The sequence below is a fragment of the Dromaius novaehollandiae genome, chromosome 14 (assembly GCF_036370855.1).
Source record: "Dromaius novaehollandiae isolate bDroNov1 chromosome 14, bDroNov1.hap1, whole genome shotgun sequence".
Taxonomy (NCBI): domain Eukaryota; kingdom Metazoa; phylum Chordata; class Aves; order Casuariiformes; family Dromaiidae; genus Dromaius; species Dromaius novaehollandiae.
This window is the reverse complement of record NC_088111.1, coordinates 6678761-6702202: the sequence shown is the minus strand read 5'-3', so window position 1 is coordinate 6702202 and position 23442 is coordinate 6678761. Positions and strand designations below refer to the sequence as shown.

Sequence of the window (23442 nt, the reverse complement as noted above, 5' to 3'; positions counted from 1 at the left end):
GATACTATGAAGACAAAGAGAGCTGACCAAACACTGGCCACAAATAATCTTCTCATCCTACGGAAGCTACTGTAGATTTTCAAGAGGTTACAACTACAACAATGTTCTTTTCCATGGGTGTGCTGGTATGAGAAAGGATGATGAGACTGACACTTTCCAAACAACAAGGGTGCACGCACTAGAAAAATCATACGCCAATCCTTTCTTGTTCATTTATATCTGAGGTTTTAAAAACACTAAGACCATTGATGCTGAGCCAGACCCGAAACATACTACAGGCTCAAGATCCTGCCTTTCAACACTTCATAGTCATTGCAGAAAATCTTGAAAAATAATTTACTGCATGCTTACATTACTTGGAGTGCTGCAAAAGCCAGGACCCACAGAATCGGGGCAGAGGGGGGAAGCACCCTATTTTTAATAAGGGATCTTAACATTTTTGACATGCATGAGATTTGTGTCAAGCTTTTGTCTTGTTTAGTAAGGGGGTTTGTTTGATATTTACTCAACTGGCTTTTCCTTTTCATGACTTCTAAATAGCATACTTTAAAAAAAGTGTAATTGCAAAGGCTGGTCTACATGCGTAGGATTACTTCATGAACAGGAAGAAAAATCCACTGGATGGCCTCACATACTTAGAAATAGCTGGGCCAAACACTACTTCACTGTTTTGAAATATCTCACTGCAGAGGATAATTTGAACTTTAAAGTCACATGATGAAACCATAGGTTTGCTAAACATGCAACGTGTATGGCTTGAATCACTTAAACTGAGTTCCTGTTTCCTTTGCTGAACTGAATGTTTTTCTAGTCAGAGAGCGTCTGGATTTTTCATCCCGGTGTACAGCAGCTAAAGAAGTGATTGTAATATAAACTCTGCTTTCTGCATAAATAAAAAAGGGCTGTTTCCTCCAAACAGTAATTATATTTCATCTGACTATTCACAGTGAAAGCCTCAGCCAGTCATACCTGTGGAGCATTTTCTTGAAGAGGTAAGTGTTTTATCTTACTTTGAATATGCAATACTTTTTTCATCATAACAGGATAAAATTGTGATGCTAAGGTTGTAATTTACAGTTTTTAGTTTTCCCTTCATTAACAACATTTGAACTGCACAATATAAAATACATCTGGGAAACATCCTCATAAAACTGAAATTAGTGATAAAGCTCAGCTTTAAGTAGAGTAAAACTAAAGGCTGTTTTTCTGTAAGTAATTAACTCCCATTGAAGTGATGATAGATAGTCAGATAAACAAAATACTGTTCATTGGTCTTGGAAAAAGACTCTAGCCTATGCCTAAGAGCAGACTTTTAGAGGACAAACATTGTTGGTTAATCCTAACCACACTGCAAGAAGTGTGGGGGGCAGGAAACACGTCAGCAACGCTACCTGGATGTTACGGTCGGTTACTGCCAATTCATTTACGTTCTGGAGAAGTGAAAGTATAAGCTTTCAGTTTCCCAGAAACCGATCATTTTCCAGAAGTTAAAGGCAGGATTTCTTAAACCTTTACAACCTCATATATTTTCCAAAATGTAGGAATTTTGTCATGGTGAAATTACAAGAAAAACGTGTGCAGTATTTTACATTTCAATCTTTAGTATGCTGCAGCGTGCCCCATGTTTTAACTTGGCAGAACTCGTAAAAGCAGGAAGCATAAATTCACATACCTTATTAAGCTCCCCCCCACACCCCCCACACCAAATTATCTGCCTTGTTGTCAATGGCTGAAACTGCACAGGCCCAGGAAGGGCTGAGCGTCACAAGGAATATTGTGCATGTTGCTTTATGACTGAATGAAAGAATATTTTTCTTCTAAAAGCTGGTGATGAAGCAGAGACTGCCCTGCCAAACTTTTCATGTAGGAAGAGTTCTGGTTGCCAGGGAGAAATTCCCTGTTTTAGGAACGCTTCTTCGTAGACTTTAAATAAACTAAAGTTTTCTTGAAACCAAGATCTCCTTCTACAAGAGTTAACCATCAGAGGGGGGAAGAAACAGGAACAATGAAACCTTACAGACCAGGCCCTCTCAATACTGAAAGTAGCCTTTTCACAACTTGCTATTTTTAAACCGCCTTCTAAACGCCATACTCATTTGCTCAGCTCCATCTGTTGGAATGAAGGATAATGTAATAGCTGTGCTTCAGAAGTAAAAATCATTTAACTGCTTTAACCTTAACTGCTAATGCAAAAGGCAAACTGGATGATAGTGGGGGAGCAGAGTGCCAGAGTCAAAACCCAAAGAACAAACTGAGGTGATATGAAGTTAAAGAACGATTAACATGAGAATTATGATCAGTTAAAACAAAGCAAGGGGGAGCAGGGGTAAAGCAGGGACAACATGCTCTTGGAGCAAGACAATACAGAAAATAAAATGCAAATGGCATATTGAGAGTTCCCCTGTATTTGAGATACAGGACAGTAATCTTAGGATAAACACGACTAGGTCTGAGTTCTGCCACGGTTTCCACGTATGTGAGCTTTGACAAGCTATTTTGATGTCCGTCTCAGCTACCAATGAACAAAGAGAAGTCAGCATACCTCATCTGTTGGGGGGAAAAATTCAGTAATACCTTGTGGTGCTTACACTGTAACAGGACAGATTCCATGAGCAGTAAAGGACATGGGCCCCCCACCAAGCACAGCAAAAATATTACAGGCATTTTGAAATAAAATGTATGCCACTGCAGTAAATTTAAGAACCTGACAAGAACTGAGGGAATACCAGATTTTAATCATAGCAAGAGGAAAAAAGGATAATGAACTCCTTATTATCCCATTATGGAAACTCTGCAAGTATTTTGAGAAAAAAAAATGTATTCTGCTGTATGAGCATAATGAAATAAAAGATGTGGGAAACAAAATGCCCTCCATTGCTCTGTTGCTCCCCTACCAATATTTCTTTTTACTTTAAATTACATCAGTATAACCAAAAATCTACAAAAATTTGCAGAGATGTGCAACTTACTACAGCAGAAGTTGTGAGCTTTATCCCATTATTACTATAAGCATACATTTAGTTTAGTGCAAAGAATAAACTTAAAACTTTAGACATGCTTGGAAAGGCTTAAAATTTCTAAAGGTAGTCCTACAAGACAGATGATTGCCTTACAATCAAAAGGCTCTCTAAAACTGTAGGATACATGATCATAAATACCTTATGTCTTCCTTCATCTTAAGTTCGCATTAGCATAGTATTCAAGAGTTCTCTAACACCAGATTCCCCAAATATCTTTAGTTTCAGTGTACATCAAAATTAATACTTATACTGATGATTATAGGCATAAATTTGCACTGTCATTTCCAAGTGAATATTTTAATTCTAGTTTGAATAGATTATTTTTGTTTAGTTTAAATCCCTCTCCAAATGACGTAAGTTAAAGGAGACACACTTATATTAGAACAACAATGTCTAGATGGAAAAAAAAATTCTAATAATATTTTTGTTATTATTTAACAGTAATGTTAAATAATGGTCTGTGGCTATAAACAAGAGGTGCAACTTAGTTTAAGGTATTTCAGGCATTCATTTTGGTATTTGTGGCAAATGAGGCCTAGATACATTGATAGCCTCTCAGTAATAAAATGCAGTTACATCATTAAAATATAACCTGAAAGCAGGTGGGTACAGAAAGAGGAAGAGTGCAGCATGAAGATGCACTTTTTTTTTTTTTCCTAAACATGATAAGTTGCAATTACGGAAATCTGCTGCTTTCAATCTGATCTTCCTTACTATGTGTTAAACACTCAAAGAGTATCTAAATAAAAGAATAAACCCCTTGCTATGGTCAAAGATAGATCTAATATCAGTACCAAGGCCAGATCCTGAGCAAAATTAAAACAAATGTTGGTATCTTCTTTTTTTCAGTAATTTCATGTAGAGCAAGTATTATTTCCTGTGAAATCTGGATCTGAAACTGAAACTATGTCATTTCCTTTGCTACCAAAAAAGCAGAATGTCGCTAAGCTATTTGATAGTCCATGTAAGGAAAGTGTGTACAGTTACTTGGCCCATGGTCTGAAAGGAGTTGAGAAGATAACAGAAACATTCACAGAACCAAAACTAACTTCAGATGTTCAGTTTTGTGAAAGGCCTGATAGGACTAGAAGAAAATAACACTAGAGACTGCAGTGGAAGAGCTTCTCAAAATACGAGTTTTTTCTTAACCTCCTGAAACTACTGCATGGGAGAACAACTGATAAAAATGGCGAGCCTTCTTCAGATGCTCATGTGGTTCCACGTTCGCTTTCTCTACCTGTCCTCATACCGTACCAGGCTAGGCTTCAAATCTCTCTTCTAACAGAAGGTCAGAATTTGACTTACACTGATTACTTCATTCGTGAGATTTCTCCTGAGTATTTAATGAGAGATTAATTATAAAAGTTAGAATTTCAGGGTCTTTGGATTTCCAGGAAATAAAGAGACATCAAAGCAGCAGGAGGAAGTCAGAAGCAACAAGGCTGCAGCTGACCACAGCTGCACACTGTGGTCATAGCACAGCAGACCACTTTTACGCCAACCAGCATAAAAGAGCAGCCATATAGGCAAAGGGAAGTAGAGAGCATTGCAACTGCTTGGCTAATGAGAAATTTTCTAGATTTTTTTCCCAGTGCTTCAGTATCTCACAGTTTATCAAATAGAAGCTAAAATAATTAACCCTATCATTTTGGTATCACTGCTCACAGAAAATGGAAGTTAAACTTTGTTTTCCAAAGCTACAGGGACACAATCCAAATCTGTCTGAACTTCTCTCACTAGCCACCAAAATTAAGCATGGAAGATGATTCAGAAGTCAGCCTAATCAGCTTGATTTCAAAAGAGATGCTTTGGAATTATAACTTACAAGAGAGAAGTCATTAGTAGGAAAAAATACAAAAGGCCAATGAATTCACTAGAGGGTTTTTTTTCTTTTTCTTTTCCTTCTTTCTTTCTTTTTTAACACCCCCACTCTTCAGACTGAGCACTTTATTACAAACATGATTCTCCTCTTAGTGGTACATATTAAAAATCAGCTGAACAGAAATAAAAGCTCTACTGCAAGCATTTAAGATCTATTTCCTTAATTAATGAATCAACTACATTCCCTCCCAACACCTCTCATCTTTGAAAAGATTTTCATTCCATTTTTCTCAAGATTGTTTATATTTAACAACCTATTTTTTCAGCTTCAATATTATACTGACTCTTATTTATTAATTCGCTTCAGATACTTCTGCCAGCTTTGCCTCTCATCATTTTCCTATATGCTGTACCCAAGCTGACAGCTTAGAACACAGCAAGTCAGACCAGCTACCTTTCGCCTGTTGCTAGTGTACCTGTACCACAAGTTTTCCCTGTGTGCATTAGTCCTCCCTGTAGTGGAACCTCTCCAGAAATAACCATCTCCAAGAAAGGAAGAAATGCTGTCTTTAAGGGGACAAAGACCATTGCTGAATCAAAACATAACTCCATGGTTTTATATAAATGAAATTATAATTAGGTAAGATTATATATACATTTAATCAAAGTCACGCCGATAAGTCAACTTTTCTAATTAAAGCTAGCATTAGAATTCCAATTTTGGGGAGAGATTAGAAATATCAAAAATGTGAAGTAGTGTCAGAGGTAACAACCATAAATGAACTGTCAAACAGAATTAAGAGGCTGACTTATCTATAATGAACACTGCTTAAAAACATTAATGTGTCTTTATGAACTTTTACCAATTTAAAATTACTTTCACTTTAAGTGTTAACATCACTAGTATTTCTTTATGGAAAAATGCATTATGTACAACTGTAAGCATATTGTTATTGGCTGCATAGAGTCTTCTAATAAGGAGAATTTCCCTGTCCTGTTGTTACCTGGTTCACTCTCTATGTACATTGCTTAAACATACCAGCTATGCATACAACTGAACAAAGTAAAGAAACTAAACTCTGATCTAACACAAAATTGAAATTCTTGTGAATATAGAAGGATTTTTTTTTCCAGAAAACAACATGCTACACTGTAAAACTCTATATATGCACTATTTTCTCAGTACTAAGGACCATACTTAGTCAGACATTCAAGACTCATTAGGAAATAGTGAGTTCATTGTCCAGTGTTTAAAAATATTCATCCTTCAAAACAAAAAGAAAAGAAATAGGTCACTATGAAAAAAGTCTGTATTTTTCCAAATCAGTACCACAAGGTACTTGGAAATTTTATTTTTATAGTGAGGTAATTAAGGATATATACATTTTATAGACCTCCTAAAAGCATATCTATCATGCTCAGTTTTTCTTGAGTACATGTATATTTTCCTACAAAGCCTTTTGGTTTAAACAAAGATCCTCCCAACATTTTCACAGTTGCAGAATTATTATGACAACATACCATAGTCATTAGAGCTAACAACCTATCTGTATTAAGATTCCTTATTTTCAGGAATTTATAACTCAGCTATAAAAAATGTTCCTTGCTATTTTATATAACTTTATATAGCTTTATCGATAGGCTTATAATAATGCACAGGTAAACATTTTCTCAAATTTGAGCAAGCAGAAAATCATTATTTTTTGCAGCTTTATGCAATAGCTACATCTAAAATGATAGTATTATTAATGTATAAAGATGTTTTAGTACAAAAGCACAGTTTGTTCATAGTAATTCTTAACCATTTATATTAATTTTTGATAGTTTCTCAGCACAGACTGCAGCTATGAAAACCTTTTTTTCATAACAGAAAGGAAGCAAAACTAAAACAAAAAAAGGAACGTGGTTCTTGCCTCATATTGTGATTATCTTTGCATTTTCCTCGATATGCAGCGTTAGCCCTGAGACAGTCAGCCAGGTTCATTTTATACAAAATTTCCACACTTGCCACAGTAGAGTGAAGCTATTTTGTGGCTGTAACTGCAACCCACATACTAGGGTTGCCTTGCATGCTGCCTTTATCCTTTTTTGGCAAGATGGTGAGGAAAAGGGGCTTCACCTAATCACAGATCCAACACTCCTCACCCGCATTAAGGGTGAATTTCCAATTTATAGAACAGGGAACATGAGTGCACTGAACTCTGACTGCTGCCTAAAAAGCTCAGCTGCAATAAATGCCTGTCTTCCTGAAGTGATGAAAATGGAGAGGAAAGAGGAACCTGATAAAAACAAACAAACAAACAAACATCCAAATTTATCTGGTTACAAATATGTAAGTTATATAAGTTAACTTGAAATTAACATAAGAATTTAACATTTACCAAAAAAATCCATTACATTTATACAGAAGAAATGGCTCATAACCCTGACTTTACATACTATTTAATATACATACTAGAGACAATACAAAATGTACTTTAAAACCTGTTTTATCTTCCTTTTAGGTTTCAGTTTCAAACTTCATAAAACAGGAAATAAACACTGCACAGAAGAAAGGATGATTTCTCACAACATGACATGGATCAGCTACCCAAGCAAGAACTGGGTTTTCAGCTCCCCAGAAGAAATTGAAGCATTCATAGCATCTCAAAACATCATATCAAGACTTATGCACTGTTACATTGCCTTTTTTGTACCAACAGGATTAATAGCTGGCATATGTATTTTGATCATTTTTATAAAAAATTATTTGCAGTTGAAAGCCATAGAAAACTTACTTCTACATTTCACCATCAGCAATATTATAATGATTTTTTTTTCGTTCACTGTCATTCCTAGACCTGACTATTTAAAAGCAACCTACTTCACATGTAAAATTCTGTCATTTTTTTTCAACTTAAGTTATTTCAATTCTCAGCATCTTTTGATTTTGATGCTTCTCATAATTTTACTCGAGAAATTTCCACCAAGGAGTGCTCTGAGCAAAGCAACCCAAAGTCCCATATTGTGTGTTGGATTTGTACTTATATATGCCTTCTGTTTGTCACTAACTGAAACAGTACTGCTTGGCACAGATAACTCTCACTTGGAAACCTATTGCCAGTTAGATCCTTTATTTGCGTGGCCTGAGTATGAGATCATTAAACTCACCTTTGGATTTGGAATCCCATCATTTCTTCAGATAGTCTGTTTTACTGTGCTTTTTGCTAAAGAAGCATCTGCTGAAGCTCCAGCCTTACAACTGCGTATTCGTACTTACCTGGCTGTGGTACCTATAAGCATAACCATATTTATATGCCGCCTATTTTACAGTGTTATGATTCTCTTCAGGACAACATTCAAATTACAGAAAAGCATTGGAACTCCAAAGAACGAGCTCACGATGAATATTGCAGAAATAGTGTTGTTCTGTGAGAGCTGTGCTAGTTTGGTATTTGTACTTTGTTTTCATAAACCATGCAAAGATGAAATACTGAAAGTCATACAGAAATGCAAAAAGGAAAATACCACCAACAATCATCTCGAAATACCAGTAACTTCTATGAACCATGAAAGTGGGTCTCAGTAATACTTGTTTTTAAAGAACTGTCATTTTTTCACCTGCTCTTTTTCATAAAGGATAATGGCTCCTTGTTTAGATCCCAAACTTGGACTACCTTACAGTAGTGGAAGAAAAAATATATTTGGGTCTAGTATTTGCGGTGATCTATGAGAAAACATCTAGGCTTTTCGGTCTTTTTTTCCCCCTCAGTATCTTTTAAAAAACTCCCTACATTCTACAAGTGTTACTTCTAAGCAGAGCAGAAATAAGAGCATGTTACCATAGAAGTATGCTTTTGTAATAATACCAATGCACTGGCAAAGATGCAAACAAAAACACAGCAGAAAGCAACTTTAAACTAAGGTAAAAATCTGCAGCAAAAGCATTTTCTCAGCTGTGCTTTCTCTTTTGACTGGAATTTCTTCCCCTACACAATACTCGTATTTTCTATAATCTTGGTTAAAGGCAGTAGCAACAGCAGTGAAGTATGGCTTAAGAGTCCACTATAATCCTGAAATTATACTGCAATGCTATAAGTCTGCTGAACTGCTTTTATATATATATTTATATATAAACTTACATATAAGAATAAAGTATATATATTTTATATATATATTTGTATATAATGAATAAAAAACTTAGCATTCTTTCTCTTTCTCCATTTTCCTTTTCTACTTTTGTTGGAACCATTAAGGTTTTAAGGTTCTTGCCTGAATTCTTGCAGCCAAAAAAAAAAAAAAAGAAAGAAAGAAAGAAAAACCTCAAATTAATGGAAACTCTGGTCCATAAAGGAAAGTTCTGATGCCCTTCTGGCACTGAACTGGAAAGATCAACAAGATAGCTAATTAAAACTTTTGTGCAAGGATGAAGGCTTTTTGTTAGACTTCTCTTGGCTTCAACTTTACTTTAAGACTTAAAGCAATTATTGATTTAAGTCATCCTCAATAGGTTCATCCAAAAGTATGAAGTACCTAGGAAGAATCATATTGGATAATATCCTAAAGAAAAAACAAGATAAGCCAGGCTCAGGAGAGTATAACTGAGTCTTGCTTTTAAAAAACACAAATAAAGCAGAGCCCCAATTTCTGATTAAAGTCAAGGCTCTCCTAGAAACAAGATAGGGAACATTATACATGCGGACAAGCATTCACAGGTGAATGGTGCAAAGTAGAAGAAAAAACCCAACAATCCAAAATGATGCATAAAACTGCAGTTGTGATATAAAAGTTCAGGTGTAGCCCTCTAGAATCAATAGCTAATACAGGCTGAGATATAGATGCAAAGTTTTAGATGCTTGCTCTGAGCACATTCTTACTGTTACTAAATTTGGGCACAAGCCAACTTTTCCTGTCTCTTTGGGGGCTGGGCTGGGGGGAGAGGAGAACGGAAACAGGGAAGACAAAAGAATCATACTAAATCTTGGATAAAGATGTAGACTTGGATGACAAAGTTATAAAAAATATACTGATGTGATGAGAAAGGCTCAGAAACAACCTGAAGGTTTTTGAGAAGAACTGCTTTGATGCTTAATCACATACCTTTGCATAGCACTTGCAAAGACAGGAATTCACTGGCTGAAACATGATATCAGGATGCTAAAGGAACTGATATATTTAATTGCAACTGTATCTTTGGAAAGCCTTCTTGACAGGGTCTAGATTTGTATGGATAGCTGGTGCAAATTAGCATGGGCTGGCCAACTTACAGAGCACTGGGCACTGATCGATCGACAGGAACACCTTCTGCAAAACAACAGCCAAGTGGATAAACGGAAGAATAAAGGACATTTCTCCAATAATAATACAGTATTTATATCTGGTATTTAGACATATGGATCTAGTCTCAGATATCTAAGTCCTGAAATTTATGGCACACGACTGTATCACACGCAAGTAGAGTGCAAGATGTAGTCTCAGTAACTAGGACCATAAGGACCAATGCTTCTGCAAGATGTAAAAATCAACTGGTACAATGTCTGCATTGCATTATGTCAGCCTGTTTTCCTGTTCAATTTTGTTCTGCTGCCAGCAGGAACAGATGGATAATTAAAGAAAGCTACATAAAAACAGACCATTATAGAACCTGGTCAGAAAGGAAATACGTAGATAAGAATCATCTCTTCAAACACAAGAACCAGTTTTATGGTTGTGAAAGGATTTCTCAGCTCCAAATTTGGCATCAGAGCTATTGTTTTGCACCTGAAAAGAGATTAAAAGACAGACTGAAGATCAGCTTGATCCAGAAAGAAGCTTGAAGAGATAAGTTGTAAGAGCAGCATGTCAGTGAAAAAAGCTGACAGACTGAGTGAAAGAATATGGCAAAAGACCCAAGCTGTTTATCCCAATTTAGACAGAGAATAACATAGCTTCAGCTGCACCACAGATAAATAGGTTATTTTTTAGTATGGGAATATGCACAAAGGATTCTACTTTATTCAGTACTTCCATATGTTTTATATTTGAGGATGAAAGAATAAATACTGTATGGTTTCTGAGTCACCTTAATCTGAGTTACTGTTAAAGGTGCCCAAAAGAAAAACCTACTCCAGAAATATATTGGACCTAGTTAGATAACCTTGGATGGGACATGGAAACCGGTCTAATGGTGAGCAAATCACAATAATGCACCAGTAGAGAAGCTGGAAGGTTTGAAACAGGTGGAAGCATGCTTAATGATATTCTCAGTAAGGGATACAGCTAAACCAAAATCATAACCCGGTGTCTCACAGAAATAAAACCTGAGGGGGCCTACTGTCAGAGCTAAGATTTGGGAATAGGAAGATCTTATCAAGAATTAACCACTATGTATAAATCTGTGAGTACTCCTGGGTATAGCATTTGGCTGTCATCCATGAAATACATATGAATGCACTCTGGTCTCTTCCCTGACCAGCACTATTGTCACAGGAGAAAACAGAGTATTTTCTGGATGGCTGGTTGTATGGTCACAAAGAAATCTCTGTATACAGCAAGAAGACTATTTGGACTGAACAGGAGAAAACAAACAGGAGAGAGGAGGTTAAAAAATGTGTAGCAATCCTTTCACTTGTTATGAATATATCCTATAGCAATACAGAACTGTTTCATTGAACAATTCTTGATAAAGTTACTCAAAGCTTCCATTAAGATTCAGGACAATGAACACGTAGACCTGGAGAAGATCTGCTTTGCTCCAATTGGAATATGAGGGCAGATATCTCTATGGGCAATGGGAAAGGAGCAGAAGTAGTCCCAAAAGACATCCTAAAAAAGTCAAATTTGAAGGAGAAGAAAAGAGCAGCTATGGCCAAGATTAAAAGTAATCATTTTAAAGTGATTAATAACTTGGAGTGCATTCCCTAGGAACAAAATAAAATTTGCCTACTCAGAGAGGGTTTGTTTTTTTTTTTTTAACCAGCAATAACTTTGTTAAAAACTATTTCTTCCACGCTTTACCTAGTTTTTGAATAGTATGTTCCAGAAGAAATAGAGCATATATTTTTATAGGCATGCTGTCAAAATGAACTAATGGGATATACTGGAAAATTCAAAGAAGGATGTTTATTTCTATGCTGGTATTATTCATATTTTTCTAAGACTTCTGCTTGCTTTGGGAAAAAACCTTCTGTTCAGAAAAATAAGAGGGATGGACAGGCTGCTGATATTTAAGCCTGAATTTCTGAGTTGATACATTTTCGAAAAGTTGGAAAAATGTAGAAACTAAGGACCCCTCTTTACTCAACCAGTTGGCTCAAATTTGATCTGATCCCACTGCAAAACAACATCTGAGCTAAAAAGAGACTGGATTTACGCAGTTGGACTGTAACTTGAGCTACTGCTCTCCCTTCTGCAGTACAAAATCTAACCTCAGTAGCATTCTAATTTCAAACTAACAGACCCTAAACAGGTTGCAGCATTATTTAACTTGGTTTTGAGGCAGAAGATCTGATGTAGGGCAAAAGCTCAAACAATTCAGCTAAAACAAGTCCTCTCTACATAACATTTACATCATGTATGTTCCACAACAAATTGATTCACTGACTGGAGTGAAAGAATATGTTTTGCTTCCCTGGCACTTTGATTCTTATCCGCTCAACCCGGACAATTAGTGACAGCAACATTGATGCTTTTACCTGTGAAACTAAAGAGGTGAATGAAGTGCCCAGCAAAGGACTGCTGGACTCAGCTACGATGGTGAAAAAGGATTGCTGCTTTGTGATTTTTTTTTTAATCACATTTGGATAGAGAGAGAAACCCTATGACTAATCATCCTTCACTTTACCATGCTTTGTCATCCAATTTTGTACGACTTGGATATTCTCCTTCAGGTATATTGCAACATACTTCTTAAGAAAAATAAAGTTTTTACCAGAATAGTTCGAATGGGTACAGGCGTTGTCTCTGCAGAAGATAGGGCTGAACTTTTTAAAATTGTTTGTAGTAAGAAAAATGCATTGCCTGAATTATTGGCAACTGAAAAGCTGGTTCACAAAATATATTCTATCCAAAGTTCTCTGCAGGCATAAAACACAATTTGTTCCCATTCAAATGAAACAGTTTCATTATTTGCAAGTAAGGGAAAGTTACTGAGACTTGCCAGGATAAAGCATGAGGGTGATCTAAAACAGGGGAATGGGTCCAGAAAGAAAGTGTCATTCAGTGGTTGAAAGAAGTCAGAGTAAGCATCCATGCTAAGAGAAAGATGAGAGAGAGTCTGGAGGAGAAGAGATCCACGTACTTAAAAAAGTAGACAAACATGACAACAGCATCTGTATTTCCTCTGAACATAATTTCAGTAGACATACTGATACAGATCCTTTTTCTTCTGCATATGGTTATATTACACTGTAAAGCATTCCAACACAGTTTTATACTTCCTTCCACTTTGATGCACTACCTTGCTTTTTTCAAACTTTATACGTCACGGCCCTGATCTAATTTCTCCACAGCTCAACAGCTTCATGATGCCTCCAGTGCTCTTCCACACTTTGGGGAGAATCTAACAGTTTTTACATCCTGCAGGACTTATCCTGTTGGAGAAACTTCCATATTATGGTAGTTCAAGAGGCGAGATGCACTGGACTTCTTACTCTGTTCTCTGCTATACTCATGTCTCCTGCTTTTCTTCCTCATCAGCTGTCACCCACTTTTTGCAACATAATAATAGGTCCATGTGTTGAAGTTTGCTAAATTATGTAGAATACCTTCTATTATACTCCACTTTAAGCCTCTAAGTACACCTATCACAAATGATTACACAAATGTTTCTTGAACACCATATAGTGTTATACATGTTTCTTAAATACTGTATTTCTTAAGAAGTTTACTACTACATAATTAAAAAAAATTCTATGAAAATTTAAATGCTGAATTATTGCATGACATTTCCTTATATGTAGGCTATCATACTGGTTGCTACCACGCACGTTCTCAGCAACAATGAAGGTGATATGGTAGGATAAGAGGAAATAAAAGTTTTAATACTGCACAACTGTAACTAAACATGGATCATTAAGACACTCACTATAAATTCCCGTGGAATAAGAGTAAATGTTAGGGAAAGAGAAAGGATGCAATGTTCAACAGCTACTAAAATTGGTTTTAGGCATTTTACATCCCTTTTCAACATGGAAGGGCTAAACAGTGAGACTGAAGTGGATTAACCAGTAACAATAATTTGACTGGATAAACAAGAGTCTATATTCATGTCTGAAGATGTTGTCATCTCTTTTGGGACACAAGACTCAGAATTCACATGATCATCTCATAAAATATACAGAACTCACTAATTGCAATATAATAATATGAGACTTGGCCACTTAGGCTTCATAGGTTCTACTAGCATGAAAAACAGCTACTTTGTGCTCTTTTAAAAGAAAACTTCCTAGCCATTCTCGAGGTATGGCAAAGTGACTTATTTCTTGTCATGAAGTAAAACAAGAAAATTAGCACTTGTAACAAAATTATACATTTTAATAGCAAATCAACTGATGTTCACAGCTGGAAAAACAAGGACAGAGACCAGCCGATTATCTAATGCAGGCCTCCATAATTACAAACAGCTAACACCCAGAAGCTAACATTATACATCAAGGAAAGTAAAAATCCTTCTGGCCATTTCAAGATCAGGGAAAACTCTGAAGGACAGAAGCATAGCAAAACCACATGATCAAAAAACAACAATTAAGTCTCTTTATAATCCTGTTCTTAGGGCAGCAACAAATCAGACATGTAAAGCTGGTATCACAAGATCTTCTAATATTATGATTACTCCAGTTCTATAAAACAATCATATTTGTACACTCCTTAAAGCAAAACACTTCAGGCACTCTGTCCTCATAATCCCATTTAGAAACCCACTCCAGAATGCCATTCCATTAATAGTGGAAGTCTTCTATTCAGTAAATCTTTGTCCTTACCAATTTGCACCGACTTTCTCTTAAACTAAGTAATAATTTACCCCAGAACATATTTGTGAACAGTCATTGTGTAAGAACACCTTAAACTTTTCTTTAATAACACTGCCAAAATCCTGTGGTCCCCTGCACAGCACATTACAACAAAATTAGCAAATAATATTTTTGCATAACAGTACTAGAAGGCAAAGTGCCTGTTATTCTCAAAATCCCTTGTGTAAGAAGTTTTGCTTCATTTCTCTACAGAGATGAGATCTTTCATAACTTAAAAATATTTGGCTACTGTAAGAGATTTTAATACATGCATTAAATGCCATGTTAATTATATCACACTTCTGAAACCATAACATTGATTTCTTGAAATCCTAAATGCTGAGATCTGACTCATCTTATTTCAATAGCAGTAGCATATTGCAATGAAGTACAGCATATCCATTAATAGCACATTAAATTACTTCTTATGATTACACTGAATTTGTAGTGTACACATATGAAATATTGCTCTTTTATGAGACAAATAAAGATTTAATAAACTGATTTTTTACTCAGACTTTTCTTTCCATTTTGATTTTAATAATCCCAGCCACCAGTAGGTGGTGTTTCTGGAAATGTCAATTATTTTTCCCCTCTACAGATGAAATGCAAAACTCCACCTGCAATACTGGTGCTTGCATGCAAGACTGAGGCTCCACATCCTCTGCAAAATAAGCTTATTTAACACATGTCGTTTTGAGACGAACAATTCTAAGAAGTGTCAAGATGAGGATGTATACCTGAAAAATTAAATACGAGCAGGCAAAATGGGAGCGACTTGAAGGTAGGAAAACTGAAATGTGTACTATCAGCTTAGTAAATGACCCTTCTCAGCTGCTAGATTTCTATCAATCTAATATTTCTCTTTAGACTGTCAGGAGGCTTTTAAAAAGATTACATACATAACAGTAACTGCTGTTTTATACATATGTACATTATGCTTAGTTGCCATTTGCAAATAAATCTCTTAATTATTGATCAGCAAAGCCATATGTTCAAATAGGCTACCTAATATAAAAAAAGCTAAAGGCAAAAGGGAGGGTAAAATGAAAGCTGAGAAAAATAAAACTGACAAGTATGAGCTAGACGATGTTTGACCAGTTCTAGTAAAATAAGGAACCAGCAGAAACAGGGTTAATTCTAGCCTTATAAGGCTGTTCAGCACCACTTCAACTGAACACAAATTAGAACAACCCTGGGAATCTATAAAGCTTGTTTTATTGCCAAGGACATCCAGCAAGGTCTGCACTTTGCTGTTGTAAACTGTCACTTATTTAAGATATTTTAAAACAGAATAGACTTTTATATGAATTTTTACTACTGAATTGTCAACAGGTGGCATTCATTGCAGCTTCGCACACCTAAATACAAGTTTTTACTGACACTACAGTTGAAGTCGACACATCCATTTAAGTGTGTCACTGAACAAGAATCAGCCCTTCCGGCATCTGGAAGAAAATCAGCTCTGGAGAAATGGAATTAAGGTAAAATGAAGTGTTTCACAATACATAGTTACCTGTAATGTTTGTAATTGCTTGGCTTTGATGGATTTTTATATGTATTTGAAATCTGACTACAGACCGACCTTTTAAAAATCAATTTCTTAGACTATTAACTTATCCCTTATTGCATTTAAAGAAGTTTACTGCCTCAGTCAGAAACAAAAGGATGTTACTTAGACAACAGTTCATGTCTGACCTCAATAGCTGCTTGGAACAAACACCAAGCCTTCTTTAAATAAGTGTAATTTCATAGGGATGTTTTTGTATAAAGATTTACATTATTAAAATGACTCAAAATGTAGCAAACAATTATACTAATGCCTATTTTGTTAAGAAGCAAAAGCTGTGAAACTTCACAGATATCTTTTTATTTAAGTATCAGCTAGCTACTTCTGAAAACCTGAATAGATTTAAACAAAATCTCAGAGCTATGTTGCTGAATAAAAATACTCTAACACTGCTGCTTCATTGGTGGTCTGCTCTTTTTCCTCCTCTGGACTGTATCAATAGCATTTTAAAACATTAAAATGTGGAAATATGCATGTCTTTTATTAGTAAACAATTTAACTTTTATATAAGTTTTTAGTGTAATTAAAATGAAAATTTTGGTAGTTAGGTAATGATGAAAGCACCTCAAAATAGTTAAAACAAATTTAAATACAAAATGCTCTAGGTTATCACTTTTTTACAATTCCATTTGTTTGGGGCGTCTTTTCTTTTTAAGCAAACTTCTAGCAATGCTTCAAGTCCACATCTTTCTACATTTATAAGTAAACAAACAGGAAAGCTAATGTTTTCCATTCCTTTCTGGAACTCAATGCAGTATAATTAATCATAAATACAAGAAAATTAAGTATAATAATATTGATGTAAACAAATACGCTGCATGTATTACTTTCATTTCTGAAATTTCCCTTCTCCCTCCCTCTGCAAACACATGGAATCAATTGCTTTTCGTCTGTGTTGCCTTGTCGGCCACTGACTCTGCTACTTAACAAGGTTACTAGCTGATGATAAAATAAAAATACATACCTTTAAAGTTTTCTTCAGTAGGCCAACTTCACACATCTGATTTTCTATGTTTTCCAATACTGAGTCCCTAAAGGGTATGCAAAATTTGAACAAACCTAATCTTCACTGAACGTGTGTGCGCGCGTGCGCGTGTGTGAGTGTGTGTATTCAAACATGATGTTTTCTACAGCCTCAGCTGCGTATGTTAAGTTAGTGAAAGCATACGGTACATGACAAGGCTGGGGTATTAGATTAATGGATTTCCATTTGTGAATTGCAGGTCCAAGGATGAACATTCATTGTTAAAAGAAAACAAATGGAGCTAAAATTCTACTACCTTCCAACCTGTAAGAGGAAACACTATCGATGCTGACTGATAAAAAGGTTTTATTATAGAAATGCAAGTATCATTATGGTAAAAAGATTTTTACACGATCTTAAGGCATACAGGAACTTAAAATTCTCTCATTTGCAATGTATATAGTGTCCTATAAAAAAAGTTTAAAAAAAAATTACTTCTCGTACTGTTACATTGCAGTCAATTTCAAACTAAATTAACTTGGATTCCAACAAATTTTAAATTTCCTCTACAAAGAGTAAATCTTTTTCCATTTAAAATGATTACTATGAACTTCTTTGGAAACATCAAAAATCTAACTTTTTTGGCATCACTACCAAACTGTGACTACTGATATCTTTTCTGCAGATATTTGAACCATGGAAACTTACTCAGCCTCGATATCACCTGTTATATGTAACAGCACAACTTTTAACCTAAATGGATCACATTTGTGTAATGAAAGTATATCTTCTAGACTGGCTGATAAATCAGAACACCAACAATATGTTATTGGACTGTTCTTGTCATGCCTTTATACAATATTCCTTTTTCCTATTGGTTTTGTAGGAAACATTCTGATACTGGTTGTAAACATAAGCTTTCGTGAAAAAATGACTATTCCAGACCTTTACTTTGTAAATCTTGCAGTAGCTGATCTCATTTTAGTTGCTGATTCCCTCATTGAGGTTTTTAATCTTGATGAGAAGTATTATGATATCACTATTATTTGTACCTTTATGTCTTTGTTTCTTCAGATCAACATGTATAGCAGCATTTTCTTTCTGACTTGGATGAGCTTTGACAGATACATAGCACTGGCAAAAGTAATGAGGTCCAACATATTTCGCACTATGCAACACGCTAGATTAAGCTGTGGTCTCATATGGATGGCGTCTATTTCTGCAGCACTAGTTCCATTTACAGCCGTGCATTTGCAACACACTGGAGAGGTCCATTTTTGTTTTGCAGATGTAAAAGAAATTCAGTGGCTAGAAATAACCTTGGGGTTTATCATTCCCTTTGTGATCATCGGTCTTTGTTACTCATTAATTGTTCGAGTTCTTGTAAAAGCACACAAACATAGGAGTCTTCGTCTGCGGCGACAAAAGGCTCTTCGAATGATTTTTGTTGTTGTCTTGGTTTTCTTTATCTGCTGGTTACCTGAAAACGTCTTCATTAGTGTTCAGCTTCTTCAAAAGAAAAGCGAACCTGTCTCTTCAAGCAGCCCATCTTTCAGACATGATTATCCTTTAACAGGACATATTGTGAACCTAGCAGCTTTTTCTAATAGCTGTTTGAACCCCTTAATTTACAGTTTTCTAGGTGAAACCTTCAGAGACAAACTGCGACTGTATATTGAACAGAAAACTAAAATGTCAACGTTAAATCGCTTTTGTCAGGCTGCGTTAACGTCTGTCATTCCTGACAGTAATGAGCAATCGGAAGTCTGACTTAGTACTGGTCGTATAAAACATATGACTGAAATTGTGCAAACAACGAACAAAACGCTTGCTACTAACAGAAAAATGTGTGTTTGTGTGTATATATTATATTGCCCTTCTGAGTATTGAAGATTTATATTCCAAATGTTTTTATGACAAGACTTTAATGTAGAAGAATACGTTTTAGTCATATTTGTATTTAATTATGAGCAGGATTATTAAAAGCTGAGCACTGATGGAGCTTTATTTTGTATTATACATGTATGAATGATAACATAGCAGAAAATTTCATCAGGTTAGGAAGACTCTGGATATAATTTGATTATCAGAGATGCTACTTTGCTGCCATATAAGGTACTTCCACTTAAATAATGAAGCTGCCATGATAGTGGAAAAAAATTATTACAATGTATTGATGTGGAAATGCAGAAAACATTGATTTTTCATCCAAATATGTTAAGTTAAATGACTTTGCTTAGAAGAACTCTGCAGTACATTCTATTCTAGCACGTCTTCTACAATTAACTTTTTTTTAAATCTTAATATAATATAGAATGATGGTGAGCTTTCTCCTCATAAATGTAATCTACCAGTGCATCAGCGCTTGATCAAAACTGAAATCATCATCTATAAGTTCTTTGAGGTGAGCAATATAGTTAACAGAAGCAAAATCTAATACTTCATTTTGTTTTTTAAGGATTGCCCAAGACAATCTTTCCCAGGATGGACATAATTGGGCTTTTTGGTAAAAATGCAAGTGCTCATACATGTACATTCACATCAGCCTTCATATTTAAATGAAAGTACATGAGATATCTTTACATTTAGCATGTCTATTTTGATTGCCAGAATAAAATACTGTGGCTTTAAAAGAAATCACCTTCTGCATAAGACAGTATAAGAATTGCTTATGAAAATGTCAGAAGTGTCAATTTGGGGGATGAAAGAACTTCTGTAAAGGGGAATGTGATTAGCTGCCAGATTTGCACTTTGCACACTATCCATCCCACCTCCCCAAACCACTGGATTTTCAAGATTTTAGATGCCTGTTGATTGCTTTGTTCATTTTGAAAGACAAGTTATACTAAGAAAACAGATTTTAGCACTATGTATTTGAGAATAATAGTTTCCAATTTCTACTAGAAAATAATAGGGTTTTAAATCTGAATGATGTTTAGCACAGGCCACTGCTGAACTTGTCCAGTGGATACTAGATAGATCCAGGGATCAGTGTGTAAGACGATTAAAATACCACTTACTGTATCTCTGAAATGCACAAACTAATTTCACCTCTGTGTTCACTGAGTTAATCATCAGATCTCTGCACAATAAGATGCTTTGTCCTATTTTCAAATGTCATATATGGATTAATCAATACATGAAAGGATTTTTAAAGGATTTTTAAAACACAGACACTTAAAAGAATTAATGAAGTTGCTATGCAATAAAGAAAACAATGAAAACGGTGATTCCACTCATTTCCCATGAAATACTTCAAGTTTCTGAGTGGAAACTTTAGCCACAAGAGAAGTGACCAACAAACAGAAAGGCCACAAGATAACGGGTGAATTTGAAATAAATATCTAGATATTCCTGAAGCTGACAGAAACAAGAGCCATAGGGTGGAGTTTGCTGCAAGTACTGATTATTTGCAAGTGACCATTAATCACAATCCAAGAAAAGATTTCATTTAGTCACATCTCTCCTGTAAAAAACTGAGTATGTCTTCTCTCAAGAAAGATGTAAGGATTACTTTCACTGTGTAGGACACATTGATAAACTATTCTGCTACAATACATGTAGCCTTTTTCCCCCTCATTATTTTCATATTTGGAATTAACCACAACTACTCACATGCTATCAACTGCCAGTGTACATTAATTTCACCTTGAAATATTGGTATTTCAGCCAACACAGAATTGAAGGAATGGGTGATCCTTTCAGTGATGCGATTCCATGAAATAAGAGATTTTCTGAGCGTACAAATATACTTGCCTGTACAATCTTGACACTTGCCATGAATAAAGTAACTTATTTAGGGGTCACAGGAATACAATTTCCCAATTTTAGTTGTTGCCCACTTTGTTTTTATAGGAGTAAACTCTTCCCACCTGCTTCAAATATAAAAATATTTTTTTGAGCAAAAGTATGTTGGAAGAATGTCATTTCATCACCATTATATAGGTAACAAATCAAGAAAGTGCCTATGTTCAGAAACTGAACATAATAACCACATATTAATAGCACATATCTGCTCACACATTATTTCATAGTACTGTTTCTACAGTATCATATTCAGTAATATCCTGGTATCACAGTGAAACCTAGGAAAGATCAGATTACTATAATACGAAGAACGCAATATTTAACTACTCAATTTGAAACAACCTATTACAAATTTAAAACAAAACTACAAATATGAGCTATTTGATGAGTTTCCTACTGCTAATATTTTGGTTTTATATCTAAGTACAGGCTTATGAACTGTAGCTCAAATAATTAAATTTAAACATACTACTTGCTTTAAATAAATAAAAAATCCTCTCCTGGGTGAAGAAGCTGCACATTTATCCCCAGAATTTTTTTTTTTAATGGCACTACGTACAAAGTAATATTTACAAAAATGCCATATGGCTTCTATGCTTACATATATATTATATATAATATATCTATATATTTCATAAGTGCTAATCAACATGCTTTCTCCAGCCAATAACTTTAAAGTAACTTGTTGCCAAGTCTCATCCATGTACAAAAATCCCTGTCTTATGCAGTTTTCTTTAAAATTAAAAAGCATGATCATCAGTAAACAAAATGTTTTCTGGGGTGTGCAGAGAAAATGCAAAATCAGAGTAAGAATTTTGATACAACTTCTTCACTTAACACTTCTTTCAAGTCCCTCAAAAATTATTTAATTTAAAGAAGTGATTCCATACCCTTTTCTAAAATGCTGGACTGATGACAAACAAAGTTTAAAATCTGTTTATGACAGATGCTTACATTCTTTGCTCTAATAATCTCTATCAAGTCTACAGACAAGAAAAGTCTAGTATTAGTTTAAAAAAAATCAAGACCCTCTGAAACATTTAATTCCTTTTGAAAATAACATCTTTAAACAAAAATATGTCTTGAATGAACAAAGTATTACAGAATGTCAAGAACAGAAATAAAACCAAATAGCCTAAACTAGCAGTAGGCTGATGGAAAGCAACTGCCCTCCCTCAGCTGTGTAGAAAGCTGTGAGAAAAAACAGTTGTCTGAGAACATTTAAACATGTTAGAGCTGCTATATTTTTGCACCCTGTTAACAGTTTTAGGAGATATGCCAAATACTGGCTGTGCAAGGACAGCATGTGCCCATCTAGAAAAAGCAGAATTACTCTGTCTGAAGATGGAGTTTGATTAATTTATGAAAAGCATCACATACTGTGAGTGAATGTGACAGGGAATTGGAATCAATGAGCCAGGAGATCCTAGACTCTGGGCAAGGCTTAGACATAACACTGACAAGGTGCAAGGAAAGTCATCCCCCCACTTTTGTCCCAAACAAAATTAGAAGACTAACATTCAGAATAGTCAATCCATCAATTCCAAAAGAGAATGTACACTATAAAATAAATATAACAAAGTAAAATCAGAATTCTTAAAACAGTTTCCTTCAATTTGTTTCTTCCAAGTGAAAAAGATACGGACTCATCTTAAATTCCGCTAGCGTAACCTGACATATATATTATTAACTGGAAACAGCTTATGTGGCATAAAAAATCTATTCCACTAAACTTGCAAATAGGTGAGCTTAAATTTTTGTGGGTTTTTTTTTTTTAAGAATACTTTTAAAGTTTCAGGTTAAGTATCTATCATTTAGACAAAATTCACTGGCTGCGTAATGCAGGCTCTAATCTTTTTTCCGGCCATCAAATTATGTTGGAGGCTAACAAATTGTTTTTCCATGCAGGGATTTTGCTACAGTTTATCAGCTCTCTATTGAGATTGCAAAAAGGAAAAGGTTGTCTGGAAAATTTTGAATGGTTAGGACTGTAACATGAGAAATGTGTTACAAAGTAGTTTACGCTAAGAAAAAGCATGTCGAGTTCAACCCTGATTATGATTTAATTCCATTTGAAGTTGTTTATACATAAGTAGAAAAATAAATGAGTATATGAAGAAGGCAGGTTTGAATTTTAATAGTTATTTGCAAAGGTGACACAATGAATAGGTTTGATTTTGAATGAAAACAACAAAGACAAGCGTTTGATTTTAATTTGGGGAGCAAGGGTTCGAGGAGAGGGGTTTAGAGTTTATAGCGATATTTATCATATAACTAGGGACAGCTTCCTTC

The 23442-nt window shown here is 35.1% G+C and overlaps 2 protein-coding genes and 1 long non-coding RNA gene across 5 annotated transcripts in view; 2 read left to right on the top strand and 1 right to left on the bottom strand.

Annotated features, from left to right (window-relative positions):
- The window catches only part of C14H7orf50 (chromosome 14 C7orf50 homolog), a 133803-nt gene that overhangs the window by 98097 nt on the left and 12264 nt on the right, over positions 1–23442 (bottom strand). The window contains exon 1 of one of the 3 annotated variants that reach the window (XM_064520208.1): positions 17344–17394. The exons of the other annotated variants lie outside the window; for them this stretch is intronic. Within the exon in view, the coding sequence (XP_064376278.1) occupies positions 17344–17379 (36 nt within the window). The 5' untranslated portion in view covers positions 17380–17394. Of the gene's footprint in view, positions 1–17343; positions 17395–23442 lie in introns of those variants that run through there. 3 annotated transcript variants of the gene reach the window in all.
- On the top strand, positions 149–12736 carry LOC135329925 (uncharacterized). The gene is made up of 2 exons (XR_010391582.1): positions 149–992; positions 7346–12736. It is a non-coding gene; the product is annotated as an uncharacterized LOC135329925 (long non-coding RNA).
- On the top strand, positions 15448–21608 carry GPER1 (G protein-coupled estrogen receptor 1). Its single transcript, XM_026116093.2, has 3 exons — positions 15448–15593; positions 16145–16293; positions 17603–21608. Exon 3 carries the CDS (start codon positions 18040–18042, stop codon positions 19111–19113), a length of 1074 nt encoding a protein of 357 aa, XP_025971878.1. The 5' UTR covers positions 15448–15593; positions 16145–16293; positions 17603–18039; the 3' UTR covers positions 19114–21608.